Source organism: Mustelus asterias, chromosome 6, assembly GCF_964213995.1.
Source record: "Mustelus asterias chromosome 6, sMusAst1.hap1.1, whole genome shotgun sequence".
Lineage (NCBI taxonomy): Eukaryota > Metazoa > Chordata > Chondrichthyes > Carcharhiniformes > Triakidae > Mustelus > Mustelus asterias.
Window position 1 is genome coordinate 111167274 of NC_135806.1, and position 17652 is coordinate 111184925.

General features: G+C 43.6%; 2 protein-coding genes across 5 annotated transcripts in view; both read left to right on the forward strand.

Annotated features, from left to right (window-relative positions):
- The window catches only part of polk (polymerase (DNA directed) kappa), a 109338-nt gene extending 105522 nt beyond the window's left edge, over window positions 1-3816 (forward strand). For all 3 annotated transcript variants that reach the window (XM_078214920.1, XM_078214921.1, XM_078214922.1), the window contains 2 exons: window positions 869-920; window positions 3246-3816. In XM_078214920.1, coding sequence (XP_078071046.1) covers window positions 869-920; window positions 3246-3330 — 137 coding nt within the window. In that variant the 3' untranslated portion in view covers window positions 3331-3816. The remainder of the gene's footprint in view (window positions 1-868; window positions 921-3245) is intronic.
- A 3965-nt stretch (window positions 3817-7781) lies between these two features.
- LOC144495076 (ankyrin repeat and death domain-containing protein 1B-like) overlaps window positions 7782-17652 on the forward strand; it is a 58125-nt gene continuing 48254 nt past the window's right edge. Inside the window, exon 1 of one of the 2 annotated variants that reach the window (XM_078214940.1) lies at window positions 7782-8347. In XM_078214940.1, the coding sequence (XP_078071066.1) occupies window positions 8230-8347 (118 nt within the window). In that variant the 5' untranslated portion in view covers window positions 7782-8229. The remainder of the gene's footprint in view (window positions 8348-17652) is intronic. The other variant, XM_078214941.1, reaches the window with a different exon arrangement.

A 17652-nucleotide genomic window follows, 5' to 3' on the forward strand; every position in this document is an offset into this window, starting at 1 on the left:
GGATGTGTAGGTTAGAGGGATTAGCGGGTAAAATATGTGGGGGTAGGGCCTGGGTGGGATTGTGGTCGGTGCAGACTCGATGGGCCGAATGGCCTCCTTCTGCACTGTAGGGTTTCTATGATTCTATGATATTATGAGATCTCAAATTCACTGGTAGGTTTTTGAGAGTTAAGTTCTCAAACCAGGAAACACTTTTCCAGAAGGGAGAGAGCACAGCTTTTCAGCCTGTTTCCTCTGCTGAAAACTTTCTCGACACTCCCTGTGTCACATGCAATCTCTCCGCTGTGGCTGTGACCAGGCCTGTTAGACTACATGCATTGTGTATTTCCAAGGAGTTTTGGGTGGGTCTGCCTGTGGCAGCCATTGTCCCAACATCCAGCCTATGCCTTTTAATGTCTCTCCCTTAGACAGTGATGAGTCTGAAGGTTTGTTTGTTTTTCACCTTCAACTTGTAAGGTGGCCTTGCATTTTTAAGTAGTCTGTTTTGTCTTATTTCAAATTGCAAAATTTCCAATCAGTTGAAATTTGAATGTTTTTTTAAAAAAGGGCATATCCTTGTGACAATAAATAAGTCGTTGTAACAACTTGGAAAACTCGCCGATGAAGCTTAAGGAACTTTAGTCTCCTTTCTGGGTGTCTGTTATGCATGACCTAGAGGCTAACGCTGGTGCATAAAGTAACAAAATATTCCATTCCCTGTCCTGAATCTCTTCGACTGGATAGCACAAATGTTTCACCCCTCCAATGTAAATAATTATTGTAAAAAAGATTATGGCTCTGTAGTGCTTGAATAGAATGCTAAGCACTTATGAGTTGTTTAATCTGTGTGAGGAGGGAAGAGGATAATATGTTCTTTCTTAATTGATAGGTCTGACAGGATCAGGGAAACCGTCTTCCAATTCAATTGTTCGAACAAAAAGGTGAGATAATCAAGGTAGTATTGTTGTCCCCCTTTACTGATTATAACTGTTATATATACATTTTGAGTTACACCTTCTGAATTGATATGTGTATTAATGAAAAACTATGGCTTTGTTTCAAAATATTTTTGGGAGTGTATTTTCTGCAGTTTTTATCCATGGGAAGCACATGTTCTTGGCTTAGTTTTGTACTACTTCCATCTTGTCTTATTTTTGGGACACCACAAATACTGCTTATATTTGGAGTAAGTTTTTTTTCATTTTCTGCTTCTGTATATCTCAAGATTTGAATTGTATGTTGGGATAAAATGGTCTTTAACACCCTTTGGAATGAATAGGAGAATTGGAGACCATGTCAGGTCTGGTGCATAATAAGGAAAGATAGTTGTTCAGTAATGCAGAACTTGAGTTTTGCAGAAAAAAGGAGACATGCTATTACTCATGCTTTTACTCTTCCATTCATCAGGGTAGCTTGCAAGATAAATCAACCTTAAAGGTAGCAACAGTTTAGGAAACAATAACAGCACGAGAAGATTGAGAAGTATGGGCTTTACTTTGCCTGTTGCGAATTGTCAAAGGAGCATGTTCTTTGATGTCATCTGTAAGCAATTGGGACGTTCGCCCTACATTCCTGGCATCTTGGGCTCATTCATGAGTTTGTACATGATACACTCAGTGGTGACCCTGATCAGGGTAGCTATTATCCCTATTTCAGCATCAAGCATGTACAGTGAGCAAATGGCTCAGGCTCCATTTACGAGGTTGCCAGTAAGGCCAATCTTATAGTGGGTGGAACTGTAGGATTCCAACTTATATATTGACCAGTGGAGGCAGGCTTGCGATAGACAGTGGTAGAGAGAAAACTCATTGACAGATTTCCCGATTAGCACGTTGAGAAAGGTGGGCTTATTTGACTGCCCCAATGAATTTGAGTGGAGGATGGAGCCCATCAAGGTGTGTAAGGAACAGAAAAGCAGTAACGGCCTAAGTGGTTTTCTCCACTAACAGGATGTTGCTATCAAGCTGAAAAGACACTCTACCCAGCACACAACTGAATAATATGAATTTCAGCGCCAATGTGATGCCAAGTATGTCGGCTGTACATCCCAACAACTGGTGGATCGTATCAAACAGCATGTCCCTTCACAATAGGCAAAGTACTGATCACCAACCAGCCCATGCTTGCAAAACTTAAATCATAGTGTCCAACGTTATATGTGATTCTGCACTTGCTAAACAATCTTGATTGCAGTTGAGTTCGCAATGTGGCTCATTTACGCATCCTAGAAGCCACACATATTCACACACTAGGCCCTGTCCTTTGCAGGCAGGAGGAGCATGTCCACACATTGCACCTTTTCCAAATAAACAAAAGCTTTGGGGACAGCCGTTCCCTGATTCATTCCTCATTGCAATGCCTTGACCAATCAGGTTCAACCTACCTGATTTGAGCAAAAATTTGGCAGTTAACTGTTGTATATTGCATTCTCCATGACAACACCTCTACTAATCAGAGTTGACTTGCCAAGCAATCAGCACTCTCTTCTCATTCAGTATACACTGTTGGTATTTTTACCAGTTAGTTAATCTTGCTAGCTATCCTAGTGCAAGGTAAAAAGCTTTGATGACATGCCTTGTTTTTCAGCAACATTCAAGTAAGGAAAACTAGTTTCAGAATATGAGAAATGTAAATATTCTTATGGAAACATTTTTTCTATGAATATGGTTTAAGAATGCTGGAGGGAAGTCTGGGGAGTGACATGTGGGTCTCAATTGGCAACAGCACAAGTGGTGAACTTGCTTGATTTTTAAAGGCTGGTGGATGGGGAGACCCATTTTAAAAAATCTGCTAAGTTTATCTTTGGTGTTTCTGCTGATTGAGCGAGAACCCTGCATCACAAGTCAAAGACACCAGCGCAATGTAGTGTTCTCTCCTCACTGGATGATGTGCAAGAGAGTACCTGGGCTTAACTGTCCGGGAACCTGATTTCATGATTTATGTCTAAATGAACCTGGGCAAGATTAGAAATTTGCTGTACAAACAAATGTCGATCTGACAGAAATGCAAACCTGGCTGTCGTCTTTCCTCTGCCTCTAACCTACACTAATCCTGGCTTGTTGGACAGGTAATCAGTTCCTATCCTCCTCTCATCACTATCATCAAACTCAGTGCTCAGAAGAAAACATCGCCTTTCCATTCACCCTTGTGTAAATCTGAATATGATCCAAATCCAAACGTAGACTGAGTCACCTGAACTTGATGCTGAATGTTTAGTTTATTTGCAAGTATACTTATGAATATTTTCTTTCTAAAATTGTTTTCAGGACTCTATCCAGAGCCCAGCAGCCAACAACCAAGAAAGCAAGATGTTCTGGTTCCAAAAACACCATTGATAGATTTTTTAAATAAATAAGCAAATAAAACAAATTGTTGATTTTATATTGCAGTGAATTACCAGTGTTATAAAGCAGTGTACAGTACATGTTATAAAGCACTTTGGTACAGTAGAATATACTAAATATATAAAGTGATTTTTATTTTTATCAATTTGTTGAAGATATCTAAACCACACATTTTAGATGATCAAGGATAAGTTATAACTATTACAGGCGATATATAATTACTTCTACGGACTGGATTTAAATAATTATGGAATAACTAAGCGCAATTGATATTTTTGATGTCAAAAACATAATTTGGATACTTAAATCCTGTAAGGTACAGAAACAAATGTTGAAGACTTGCTTTATGTTATAGTATTATATTTTATCAACTCATTAAATTTGTATAGAAAGATTACTATTCATATATTTATAATATATATTTTTGAAAAGGCACACAGCTATAAACACCTGTTGTGCTATTTTATAAAAAAATAAATATTTATGTTCGATGAAATGGTGTTTCTTGATTGATGTGGTGGGATTGGGCTTTGTCCAGTTTCACAAAAGTACTTGCACAAAGAACAAAAAATTGCTGCAAATACACAGCAAGTCAGACGGCATCTGAGGAGAGAAATAGATTTAACATTTCAGGTCAGGATGACCTTTCATCAGAACTCATGAAAGATAGAAATGTAAGAGATTTTAAGATGGTGGAAGTGGGGAGGGAGCATAAAGAACAAAAAATGTCTGTGATAGGATGGAGGGCTGGAGAGATTAAGTAACAAAAGACGTCATGAGTACATTAAAATTTATTTATTAGTGTCGCAAGTAGGCTTACATTAACACTGCAATGAAGTTACTGTGAAAATCCCCTAGGCGCCACATTCCAGTGCCTGTTTGGGTACACTGAGGGAGAATTTAGCTTGGCCAATACACCTAGCCAGCACGTCTTTCAGACTGTGGGAGGAAACCAGAGCGCCCGGAGGAAACCCACGCAGACAGGGGGAGAATGTGCAGACTCCACACAGATGGTGACCCAAGCCGGGAATCGAACTCAGGTCCCTGGTGCTGCGAGGCAGCAGTGCTAACCATGCCTGTGCCACCTTGCCATCCAAACAACAGCCGAAGAGTGTGGCTATGGGTATCGTTTAAAGAAAAAACAAAAGGAAAAAGTGATGAAGGTAGCAGAAGTTGGAAGTGTTTTATTATTTTAAGCTTTTAACTACATGGCACTCATAATCTGATAAGAATTGCAAGTGGTATAATTTTGAAGAGCATTGGAAGAGAAAGGAGCCGATTGTCTTTTAAGTGGGAAATTTGTCAGGTCAGGAGGCTGGATTACTGGAGGCTGGAAAAGGGATGTTCATTAAAATTATGGGGATAAAACAATCAAACTAAAATGCTAACCTTAAAAAGAAAAATTGCCCTCCCATTAATCGTGTGTTAATCTTTCCAGTGAATTGTCCATGAGATTTTATACCAAAATATGGGACCTAAGGATAATTGCTTTGGCTGGAAGCTTTGTTTTAATTGAATTTTCTTGTGTGCAATCTGACATATTTTATGATGCAATTATACATTTTGATTGCAGGAATGGCACATCAATAGATCCACGTTTCTTGGCATGATTGTGCTTACACTTGAAATAACATGGGTCTAAGGATTGAGGAAATTTGAAAGGGGTGGGGAAGGCTTTGCTTTCCAGTTGGGATCACAGTCCTCTATAGTCCATAGGCGATCACTATGCTAGGGAAGGAGCAAAGGTTGTGCAGACCTGTTCAAGATGGGAGTGATACTTATTCTCATGAGTAGATGCAACAAACCTATAAAATTATAAGACTAGTTTTGATCTTTGCAGTGTCCCCCTCCACAGCTAAGAGCAGCTGAATCTGGGAGGACAGCGAGAATATGTTGAGGAGGATACTTTCTGGCCACAGCCATTTCAGCAATTGTCTGTCATTGTGTTGAAATTTATAGGGGATGTTTGGTAATGTGCTTTATGATCTTGATTGACGGGCATTTTACTATAGACAATATAGTGGAACATTTTGAGGCGCTTCACATTTGTTTGTTGTCACCAAAGCCTTAGTGGGGCCATTGGCATCATCTTGCTCCTTCTCTGGCCTTTTCAAGTACACATTCCAGTGTTATCCTACATCTGATTTTTCTTCTTCATCTTCTAGTTTTACCCCCAATTTCTTCTTCACTTGTTACCAGAACAAGGCTTCAGATCTTTATCCATACATGGCTATCTTTTTCTCTCTAACAATAATTAGCAACCCTAATGATCCCTGAACTTGTACTCTTGATCTAACCAATAAATCTGTCTTTCTGCTGATTCTGAGCATAACCAGAATCCATTGCCCATTCCAAATTGTCTTCGAGAAGGTGATGGTGAGTCATTTTTGAACCATTGCAGTCCATATGGTGAAGGTATTCCGACAGTGTCATTATATAGGGAGTTCCAGGAGTTTGAAACAGCAATGAAAGAACAACAAGTTTCCAAGTCAGGATGGTGTGGGACTTGGAGGGGAATTTGCAGCCGATGGAAGGTTCTGTTGAAGAAGCCTTTGTGGGGTGTTGCACTGCATCCTGTGCACACTGCAGTCAAAGAGGGAGTGAATGCTTAACATGGTGGATGGGGTGCCAATCAAATGGGCTGCTTTATCCTGGACGATGCCCAGCTTCATGAGTGTTGTTGGAGAGCACAAGTCCAGGCAAGTGGAGAGTATACCATCACTATCCTTACTTGTACTTTGTAGATAATAAAAAGTCTCTCAACACCAGGTTAACGTCCAACAGGTTTATTTGGAATTGCGAGCTTTTGGAGCACTGCTCCTTCATCAGGTGAGCCTCTGTCGATCGTGAAAAGGATTTGGGAAATCAAGTGGTGAGTCACTCACCATGGAATACCCAGCCTCTGACCTACCGTTGTAGGTTAGGTCCATATAGGGTGATCTAGTTAGGTTTCTGGTTAATTCAGGATGTTTTGGTGGGAGACTCGATGATAATGCCATTGAATGCCAAGATGAAAGGGTTAGACACGCGTTGGGAATAATCACTAACTAGTACTTAGATGTCATGTAACATTTGTGCCACTTTTTGACCTAATCCTGAATAGTGTCCAGTTCTTGCTGCATGTGGGTGCAGACTACTCCAGTATCTGAGGGGTTTTGAATAGAACTGAACACTCTGCAATCATCAGTGAATATCCCTACCTCTGACCTTATGATGCAGAGAAGGCCATTGATGAAGCAGCTGAAGATGGTTATGTTTTAGGTATGACTCCAACAAATGGAGAGTTCCACCCCTTCCCCCATTGACGTCAATTTTATTCGTGCTTCCTGAGGCCACACTCACCTCAATAGCTTAATGCTACTTTGTGGGCATCTGTAAATGGTAACCCAGGAATTGGCAATGAGATGCTAACCATTTCCAACCATGGACATGGTGCCAGGGTCCAGGCATAAACCGCTTAGACTTGGGCTGCCAAGTTGAAATGGTTTAAAGTCTGGGAGACTGAGTCATCCATCTCCCAACATTGAAAGTGTTGTTAATCCCTTGCCACTGCCGTAATGGGGGGAAGGGGGTTGGTCCAAGCTTATTGCCTTGATGGTCCAAGCAAGCGTGAGCCATGGACTCTTTGAAACCAACTGGAAAAAAAAATATTTGATACAACATTGTTGACAGTGTTAACAGATCCTTGGGTCTTTATTGAGGATTTGTCAACCATTAGAGAAAATGCTGGAAAATCTCAGGGGTGGCACGGTAGCACAGTGGTTAGCACTGCTGCTTCACAGCTTCAGGAACCTGGGTTCGATTCCCGGCTCGGGTCACTGTCTGTGTGGAGTTTGCGCGTTCTCCCTGTGTCTGCGTGGGTTTCCTCCGGGTGCTCCGGTTTCCTCCCACAGCCCAAAGATGTATGGGCTAGGTTGGTTGGCCATTCTAAATTGCCCCTTAGTGTCCTGGGATGCATAGGTTAGAGGGATTAGTGGGTAAATATGTAGGGATATGGGGATAGGGCCTGGGTGGGATCGTGGTCAGTGTAGACTCGATGGGCCGAATGGCCTCTTTCTGCACTGTAGGATTCTATGATCTATGATTAATAGGTCTGGCACCATCTGTAAGGAGAAGAGTTGATGCTTTGAGTCCAGATGACTCCTTTGTCAAAGCTTTTATCCATTTGTCAACCATTATTTGGTCCAGAATAGTCTTTTTCAAAAGATCCTCACAACATTAAAAATAGAAAAACCAGCCAGTGTGAAGTATAAATTGGGGCTGAATGGCCTCCAGGGCAGCAAGGTGGACACACTTGCTCTCATATATTTATCTCAGCTCTGGTCGGACTGTGAGGATGGCACCAGATATCTTATTTTGTAACTGTGTGTATGTGTAAATGGTGCAGCGAAGATGCTCATTGTAGCCCTTCCTGATTGAATTGTTGGTGAAAACGGCGAGTGAGAGCTTCGTTGCTGCAGGAGACACAGGGAGGAGAAAATCTGGCCACAATTATTCCCGCAAAAGCTGTGATCTTTTAAAACCTGATCAATTGGCGGAGCCTCGCCTAATTGCTGATGTTATTGAGAAGCGGGCTGGGGTAAAGCAGCAGTGGATGTCCTGCCAGTGACTCCCCCTGTAACAGGGTGATGCAGAGTAAAGACTGTCCCGGGCAGCGGCAGCAGCCACTCCCTCTGCACTGGGTTTACCTCCTCCCAAACAATTCACCCCATTGAATCAACACCTTTCTGCCTTGAGGGCTGTTTGTGTGAAAGCTGCAACCTGATCGGAGCGAGACAAACTTTCACCCGCTCCTGCCTTGCCTACAGGAGAATCCAGCACTGCTTAAAACTAAATAGTCGATATTTTTTTGTTTCGAATATCACCGTCCAGAGCCGTTCGTATATTTCAGTCGGGTTTCACCATTATGTCGAATAACAACAGTTCCTTGTGGAATATGCGACCTCAAGTTGGAAACGTGAAGGAACTGGTCGGGAACCTCGTCAAGGGTCCCTCAAGGGATGGCTCGTCTCAAATGGAAATCCGTGAGTTTAGATCAAACCGGGGAGGGGGATACAGAGATACAGTGTGACAGTGCCGGCTTCATTGCAGCCTTCAGACACCCATACAGAGAAAACTCCGCATTTTATCCAGTTGTGCAACACATTACAGAACAAAATAATATTGTATCGTTTTATATCAACCATTGGCAATCTAGCTGGTGAGTGGGCCACATCTGTGACCCTCTGTCATCTCAATGGGCTGCAAGATTGAAATTGGACATGTTCACTAACCATAACCCCATGAATAATATTGAATATATCTAATAAACATCAAATGTTTTATAATGAGTTAAAGAAAATGTTTAAATATGCATATATTAATCAAATTATCAATTCCATATACAATCAGAATGCACCGCAATTCACGTTCCCTTGCTTTATATGTGTATCACGTTAGTTGTACTGCTAGGGGGAAAAAAACTACACGGGCACAAGCCAATGGAATGTGGCAAACCCTGTGCATGGGCAACGGTCAACAAAATATCTGGTGGGCCGCATTCAAACCCCTGATGAGCTGTATGTGCCCCTGGGCTGCAGGTTGCCCATCACTAGTACATAGTGTTCACAATCTCAGCATGTCCCCGTGTGTTTGAAAGCCCTTCGGAATTGTTGTCACTATCATCATGTAGAAAACACAGGAGTGAATTTGCGTAAAGCAGCGTTTCACTAAGTGACAATGTGATGATGACCTGATCGTTTGTTTTAAATATTGGTCAAAAGGTGGATGTTGAACATCAGGAAAACTTCCAAGTTTCTTAAGTAGTGCCATGGGATCTTTGGGTGGGCAGCCAACGGTTTTAGCTTATTGCCTCATCAATAAAATAGCACCTCAGACAGGGCAGTGCTCCCTCTGTACTTCACTGAGTGTCAGCCTTAATCAGTGATTCTCAAACTGGGGTCCATGTAGACTTTCGAGTGGGATTCACGACACGGTGGCTTGGATAATGTGGCTGACCATCCAATTTCACATGGTCAATATTAAACCAGTGATTGTCTTTCCACGTTCCAACTATGTCCAGGCCCCCGCTCTCCCTAAGCCCTTCCCACATCCCCGTTCTACCTGTGCTCCTGCCCTCCATGTGCCCCTGCTTTCTACCTGTTGAAACTGTCCCTGGGCTCCTGCTATCATGCAGCACCTTGTCTTTCAGGTCTTGCCTTTCCTGGGTCTCTGTTGTCTTTGTGCCCTTGCCAAGGATAAGGCAGACCAGGAGGCACATTAATCTCACGGAAACTGATAAGTAAATACCTGTTTTCTTAAAAGCATAATTGAAATGCAACAAATACACGCAACATTTTCATATAATGAGTATGAAATAGTATTGTAATTTAGATGGGCGTGGGGGATCTAGGATGACTAATTCATTTGAATAGGGATACACTTGCTTAAATCTCAGGAATGGGTGAATGAATTCACAAACCTCTGACTCAAGGTTTGAGAATGTTTCCACTGAGCTGATGCATATTGTATGTTGGGCTGCCAAGTAAGGCTATTTCACTGTAAGGGATTCAATGTCTTTTACCATGGTTTTGGGATTGGAATCCTGTGGTTTTGTTGTTTTGTTTTCTTGGAAAAGTGTAAATCATTGGCATTGATAATGAAGACTATTCGGCAAGATCCGATGCAGATCCTTTTAAACTGAAGATTTGGTTTGGTCAGTCACACACGGTTAGGCTTCTATTCTGTGATCAATGACCGTAAAAAACAAATTTTATTCCAAGGTGCATAAACTGAGTATCGTAAGAAAATAACATAACATGAAATGCGAAAAGTACATTGAGCCACTTATTCCTAATTTTTACTTGGTTGGAGGGAACTACTTACAGGGAATTAGAATTCTTTAATGATCTACAATCAACCCAACATTGGAATTAGGAATCCAGGATCCGGAGTAACTCAAGCCTGTTCTGCCATTCAGTTTGAGCATGGCTGACCTCATTTACCCGCTGTTACTCCATATCCCTTGATACCCTCGCTCTTGCAAATGAAAATCTTTTGATTTCAGTCTTGAAAGCTTGAATTGACTCAGCATCCACAGCCGATGGCTTCACAAACCTATATTTAAAGTTAGAATGTACAGTTCGTTGCTGACCTTGCAATGATCACAACAGGAGCGGATCTGTTCAGTTACATTGAATATTTGCAAATCCATTTCTAACGATTAATCCTTTTAAGTTGCAATCCCTTCCAGAAACAGATATTCATTCACCTACTTAAGGTTGTCATTTGATATGGACTTAACCATCTTTTGTGAGGATGCATTTCAAATATCGGTCACTATATTAGAAGCTGTTTGTTAATTACTTAAACTATACCCATATTGTGCAACTATATTGGAGCCTCATGCACACAGGATCTCTTTACGCTGATGGTGAGAATCCCTATTTCTAATTACGTTAATTCATTTTTTTAGTTCCACATTTAATCAGTAAAATTATTTTTCATATGTTCCACATTTGACACTTCAGTATTTTATTACCTTTATTGTTCTCTTAATCTGGTTAGGGTCCCAGACCAGAACCCCAAGGTATATAATGAAGCCAGACTAGACCCCAACAATTTTTCTATTTTGGCATAAATGTGAGGAAAGGATGCTTCACTCCACTGATGAATTAGGGATTTAAAAAAAATCAAAACAAGCTTTATTCGTAATACAGTCACGTATAACTCCACAACAAAATGAGGCAGCTTGACTCTTTTAACAGTTGAACAATGTTTATTCATGAAAACAAACAACTTCAATTTCAAACTTATCACTGTTTCAGTTCCAAATAAGCATCATTCTTGTTACAGACTTAAACATCCACTGTAATTAAAGTTGGCAATCACAAATATGCTCGTTTTAAAGAGTGCAGGCAGCCTTGGAGTCTTCAGAGAGATATAAAGATTTCAGAAGCTGGAAAAACTCTCCTAATGTCAACCAGAACAGCCAAAGTCCAACTCCTGGGATCAGAGGTGAGCTGGCAAGGTGGATACAAAACTGGCTCGGTCAAAGAAGGTAGCAGTGGAAGAGTGCGTTTCTGAATAGAGAGCTGTGACAAGTGGCGTTCCTGAGGGATCAGTGCTGGGACCGTTGCTGTTTGTAATATATATAAATGATTTGGAGAAAAATGTAACTGGTTTGATTAGTAAGTTTGCGGACGACACAAAGGTTGGTAGATTTGCGGATAGCGATGAGGACCATCAGAGGAAACAGCAGGATATAGATCGGTTGGAGACTTGGGCGGAGAGATGGCAGATGGAGTTTAATCCGGACAAATGTGAGGTAATGCATTTTGGAAGGTCTAATACAGATAGGAAATATACAGTAAATGGCAGAACCCTTAAGAGTATTGATAGGCAAAGGGATCTGGGTGTACAGGTACACAGGTCACTGAAAGTGGCAATGCAGGTAGAGAAGGTAGTCAAGAAAGCATACGGCATGCTTGCCTTCATCGGCCGGGGCATTGAGTTTAAAAATTGGCAAGTCATGTTGCAGTATACACAGGATCTGCTCAGATGAAGAGGATCGCAACAGACACCTCCAGACGCTGAAAGATGCCCTCATAAGAACAGGATATGGCGCTCGACTCATTGACAGTTCCGATGCACCACAGCGAAAAACCACATCGACCTCCTCAGAAGACAAATACAGGACACGGCAGACAGAGTACCCTTCGTCCTCCAGTACTCATCCGGAGCGGAGAAGCTACAACATCTTCTCCAGTGCCTTCAATATGTCACTGATGAAGACGAACATATCGCCAAGGCCATCCCCACACCCCCACTTCTTGCCTTCAAACAACCGCACAACCTCAAACAGACCATTGTCCGCAGCAAACTACCCAGCCTTCAGGAGATCAGTGACCACGACACCACACAACCCTGCCACAGCAACCTCTACAAGACGTGCCAGATCATCGACATGGATGCCATCATCTCACGTGAGAACACCATCCACCAGGTACACAGTACATACTCTTGCAACTCGGCCAACGTTGTCTACCTGATATGCTGCAGGAAAGGGTGTCCCGAGGCATGGTACATTGGGGAGACCATGCAGACTCTACGACAACGGATGAATGAACACCGCTCGACAATCACCAGGCAAGAGTGTTCTCTTCCTGTTGGGGAACACTTCAGCAGTCACGGGCTTTCAGCCTCTGATCTTAGGGTAAGCGTTCTCCAAGGCGGCCTTCACGACACACGACAGCGCAGAGTCGCTGAGCAGCGACTAATAGCCAAGTTCTGCACACATGAGGACGGCCTCAACTGGGATCTTAGGTTCATGTCACACTACCTGTAAGCCCCACGACTTGCCTGGACTTGCAAAATCTCACTAACTGTCCTGTCTGGAGACAATACACATCTCTTTAACCTGTGCTTAACCCTCTCTCCACTCACATTGTCTGTACCTTTAAGACTTGATTACCTGTAAAGACTCGCATTCCAACCATTATCTTGTAAATTGAGTTTGTGTCTTTATATGCCCTGTTTGTGAACAGAACTCCCACTTACCTGACGAAGGAGCAGCGCTCTGAAAACTAGTGACTTTTGCTACCAAATAAACCTGTTGGACTTTAACCTGGTGTTGTGAGACTTCTTACTGTGTTTACCCCATAGCCCCACACATTTATCCCACTAATCCCCCGAACCTAACCTTTGGACACTAAGGGCCAATTTAGCATGGCCAATCCACCTCACCTGCACATCTTTAGACTATGGGAGGAAACTGGAGTACCGAGAGGAAACCGACGGGGCTACTCATCTGTTCACCTACATTGAAGAGGGTAAATGTTTAAAATTGTGGATGGGGTGCCAATGAAGTGGGCTACTTTATTTTCAATGCGGTTAAACTCTTTGAACTTTGTTGGGGCTGCACGCATTCAGACAAGTGACGAGCATTCCATTAATGAACTCTTGAGATAATGAACATTTGGAATGGCAGGCTCCTGTTCCCATGTTAAACCATAGAACCTAGAAATTGGTATCTAGAGGGGATGGGTGTGCAGGCAGTGCAATGTTCCTCTTGCACTATGTTTGAGGTGAGGGACGACGACAGTGTCCCTACTGATTACACCTGTGGGAAGTGCACCCATCTGCAGCTCCTCCAAAACCGTGTTAGGGAACTGGAGCTGGAGTTGGATGAACTTAGGATCATCAGGGACGCAGAGATGGCCATAGACACAAGCTTTAGGAATACAGTTACTCCGAGGATTGAAAACAGATGGGTGACGGTGAGAGGGGCTGGGAGGAAGCAGTCCGTGCAGGGATCCCCGGTGGTCGTTCCCCTTAGCAACAAGTATTCCGCTTTGGATACGGTTGAGGGGGACGACATACCAGTGGGGAGCCGCAGTGAGAGGATCTCCAGCACTGTGTCCGTCTCTGTGGCTCGGGAGGGAAAGGGGGAGAGCGGGAGGGCGATAGTTATTGGGGACTCGTTAGTTAGAGGGATAGATAGGAGGTTCTGTGGCAGCAAAAGAGACTCACGGATGGTATGTTGCCTACCGGATGCCAAGGTCCGTGATGTCTCAGACCGTGTTTTCCAGATTCTGAAGGGGGAGGGGGAAACAGTCACAAGTCGTGGTGCACATTGGTACCAATGACATAGGTAAGAGAAGGGACGGGGATTTAAAGCAGGAATTTCTGGAGCTGGGCTGGAAGCTGAGAGCCAAGACGAAACATGTGGTCATCTCTGGTACGTTGCCGGTACCACGTGATAGCGAGTTGAGGAACAGGGAGAGAGTGCAGTTAAATATGTGGTTGCAGGGATGGTGTAGGAGGGAGGGTTTCAGATACGTGGATAATTGGAACACGTTCTGGGGAAGGTGGGACCTGTACAAACAGGACGGGGTGCACCTGAACCAGAGGGGCACCAATATCCTGGGAGGGAAATTTGTTACGGCTCTTCAGAGGGTTTAAACTAATTTGTCAGGGGAGTGGGAAAGGGAGTTGTAGTCCAGAAGTCAGTGAGGGTGGTGAGGTATTGGGGAAGGTATCAGGGTCAAGGGTGGGTACTGGTAGACAGGAAGGTGGGTTGAAGTGTGTCTACTTCAATGCAAGGAGCATCCGGAACAAGGTAGATGAACTTGGGGCGTGGATTGGTACTTGGGACTACGATGTTGTGGCCATTACGGAGACGTGGGTAGAACAAGGACAGGAATGGTTGTTGGACGTTCCGGGGTATAGATGTTTCACTAAGTGTAAGGAAGCTGGTAAAAGAGGTGGAGGAGTGGCATTGTTAATCAAGGATAGTTTAACGGCTGCGGAAAGGCACTTCGTGGGGGATCTGCACACTGAGGTAATATGGGCTGAAGTTAGAAATAGGAAAGGAGCGGTCACGTTGTTAGGAGTTTACTATAGGCCCCCAAATAGTAATAGAGATGTGGAGGAAGAAATTGCTAAGCAGATTATGGATATGTATGGGGGTCACAGGGTAGTTGTCATGGGGGACTTTAACTTTCCAAATATTGATTGGAACCTTTGTAGGTCAAATAGTTTGGATGGGGCAGTTTTTGTGCAGTGTGTGCGGGAGGGTTTCCTGACACAATATGTGGATGGGCCGACAAGAGGTGAGGCCACATTGGATTTGGTACTGGGAAATGAACCGGGCCAAGTGTTAGATTTGGTTGTGGGAGAGCAATTTGGAGATAGTGACCACAATTCGGTGTTTTTTGTTATTGCAATGGAGAGGGATAGGGCCGTACGGCAGGGCAAGGTTTACAATTGGGGGAGGGGTAATTATGATGCGATTAGGCAAGAATTAGGGGGCATAAGTTGGGAACAGAAACTGTCAGAGAAAGGAACTAATGAAAAGTGGAACTTTTTCAAGGAACAAATACTGGATGTCCTTGATAGGTATGTTCCTGTCAGGCAGGGAGGAAATGGCCGAGTGAGGGAACCATGGTTCACAAAAGAGGTGGAATGTCTTGTGAAAAGGAAGAGGGAAGCTTATGTAGGGATGAGGAAACAAGGTTCAGATGGCTCGATTGAGGGTTACAAGTTAGCAAGGAATGAGCTGAAAAAGGGGCTTAGGAGAGCTAGGAGGGGACATGAGAAGTCCTTGGCGGGTCGGATCAAGGAAAACCCCAAGGCTTTTTACTCTTATGTGAGGAATAAAAGAATGACCAGGGTGACGTTAGGGCCGGTCAAGGACAGTAGTGGGAACTTGTGTATGGAGTCAGTAGAGATAGGCGAGGTGATGAATGAATACTTTTCTTCAGTGTTCACCAAGGAGAGGGGCCATGTTTTTGAGGAAGAGAAGGTGTTACAGGCTAATAGGCTGGAGGAAATAGATGTTCGGAGGGAGGATGTCTTGGCAGTTTTGAATAAACTGAAGGTCGATAAATCCCCTGGGCCTGATGAAATGTATCCTAGGATTCTGTGGGAGGCAAGGGATGAGATTGCAGAGCCTTTGGCGTTGATCTTTGGGTCTTCACTGTCCACGGGGATGGTGCCAGAGGACTGGAGAATGGCGAATGTTGTTCCTCTGTTTAAGAAAGGGAATAGAAATGACCCTGGTAATTATAGACCGGTTAGTCTTACTTCGGCGGTTGGTAAATTGATGGAAAGGGTCCTTAGGGATGGGATTTACGACCATTTAGAAAGATGCGGATTAATCCGAGATAGTCAGCACGGATTCGTGAAGGGCAAGTCGTGCCTCACAAATTTGATAGAATTTTTTGAGGAGGTAACTAAGTGTGTTGATGAAGGTAGGGCAGTTGATGTCATATACATGGATTTTAGTAAGGCGTTTGATAAGGTCCCCCATGGTCGGCTTATGATGAAAGTGAGGAGGTGTGGGATAGAGGGAAAGTTGGCCGATTGGATAGGTAACTGGCTGTCTGACCGAAGACAGAGGGTGGTGGTCGATGGAAAATTTTCGGATTGGAGGCAGGTTGCTAGCGGTGTGCCGCAGGGATCAATGCTTGGTCCTCTGCTCTTTGTGATTTTTATTAATGACTTAGAGGAGGGGGCTGAAGGGTGGATCAGTAAATTTGCTGATGACACCAAGATTGGTGGAGTAGTGGATGAGGTGGAGGGCTGTTGTAGGCTGCAAAGAGACATAGATAGGATGCAAAGCTGGGCTGAAAAATGGCAAATGGAGTTTAACCCTGATAAATGTGAGGTGATTCATTTTGGTAGGACAAATTTAAATGTGGATTACAGGGTCAAAGGTAGGGTTCTGAAGACTGTGGAGGAACAGAGAGATCTTGGGGTCCATATCCACAGATCTCTAAAGGTTGCCAGTCAAGTGGATAGAGCTGTGAAGAAGGCCTATAGTGTGTTAGCTTTTATTAACAGGGGGTTGGAGTTTAAGAGCCGTGGGGTTATGCTGCAACTGTACAGGACCTTGGTGAGACCACATTTGGAATATTGTGTGCAGTTCTGGTCACCTCACTATAAGAAGGATGTGGAAGCGCTGGAAAGAGTGCAGAGGAGATTTACCAGGATGCTGCCTGGTTTGGAGGGTAGGTCATATGAGGAAAGGTTGAGGGAGCTAGGGCTGTTCTCTCTGGAGCGGAGGAGGCTGAGGGGAGACTTAATAGAGGTGTATAAAATGATGAAGGGGATAGATAGAGTGAACGTTCAAAGACTATTTCCTCGGGTGGATGGAGCTATTACAAGGGGGCATAACTATAGGGTTCGTGGTGGGAGATACAGGACGGATATCAGAGGTAGGTTCTTTACGCAGAGAGTGGTTGGGGTGTGGAATGGACTGCCTGCAGTGATAGTGGAGTCAGACACTTTAGAAACATTTAAGCGGTTATTGGATAGGCACATGGAGCACACCAGGATGATAGGGAGTGGGATAGCTTGATCTTGGTTTCAGATAAAGCTCGGCACAACATCGTGGGCCGAAGGGCCTGTTCTGTGCTGTACTGTTCTATGTTCTATGTAACCATAGAAACGTAACAGCACAGAAAAAGACCATTCAGCCCATTGTGTCTACGCCAGCTGAAAAATATAAAATAAAAACTAGCTACCCATTCTAATGCCACCTTCCAGCACCTGGTTCGGTAGCCTTGCAGGTTACAGCACTAAAGGTGCGGATCCAGGTACCTTTTCAATGCGATGAGCGTGTCTGCTTCACTGCCAACTCAGGCAGTGAATTCCAATCACCCATTACCTCTGAGTGCAGAGGTTTTCCCTCATGTCCCCTCCAATCCTTCTATCAATCACTTTAAATCTATGCCCCCTAGTAATTGATGACTCCGCTAGAGGAAGCAAGTCTTTCCATAGAACCATAGAATCCCTAAAGTGCAGAAAGAGGCCATTTGGCCCATCGAGTCTGCACTGACTCTCTGAA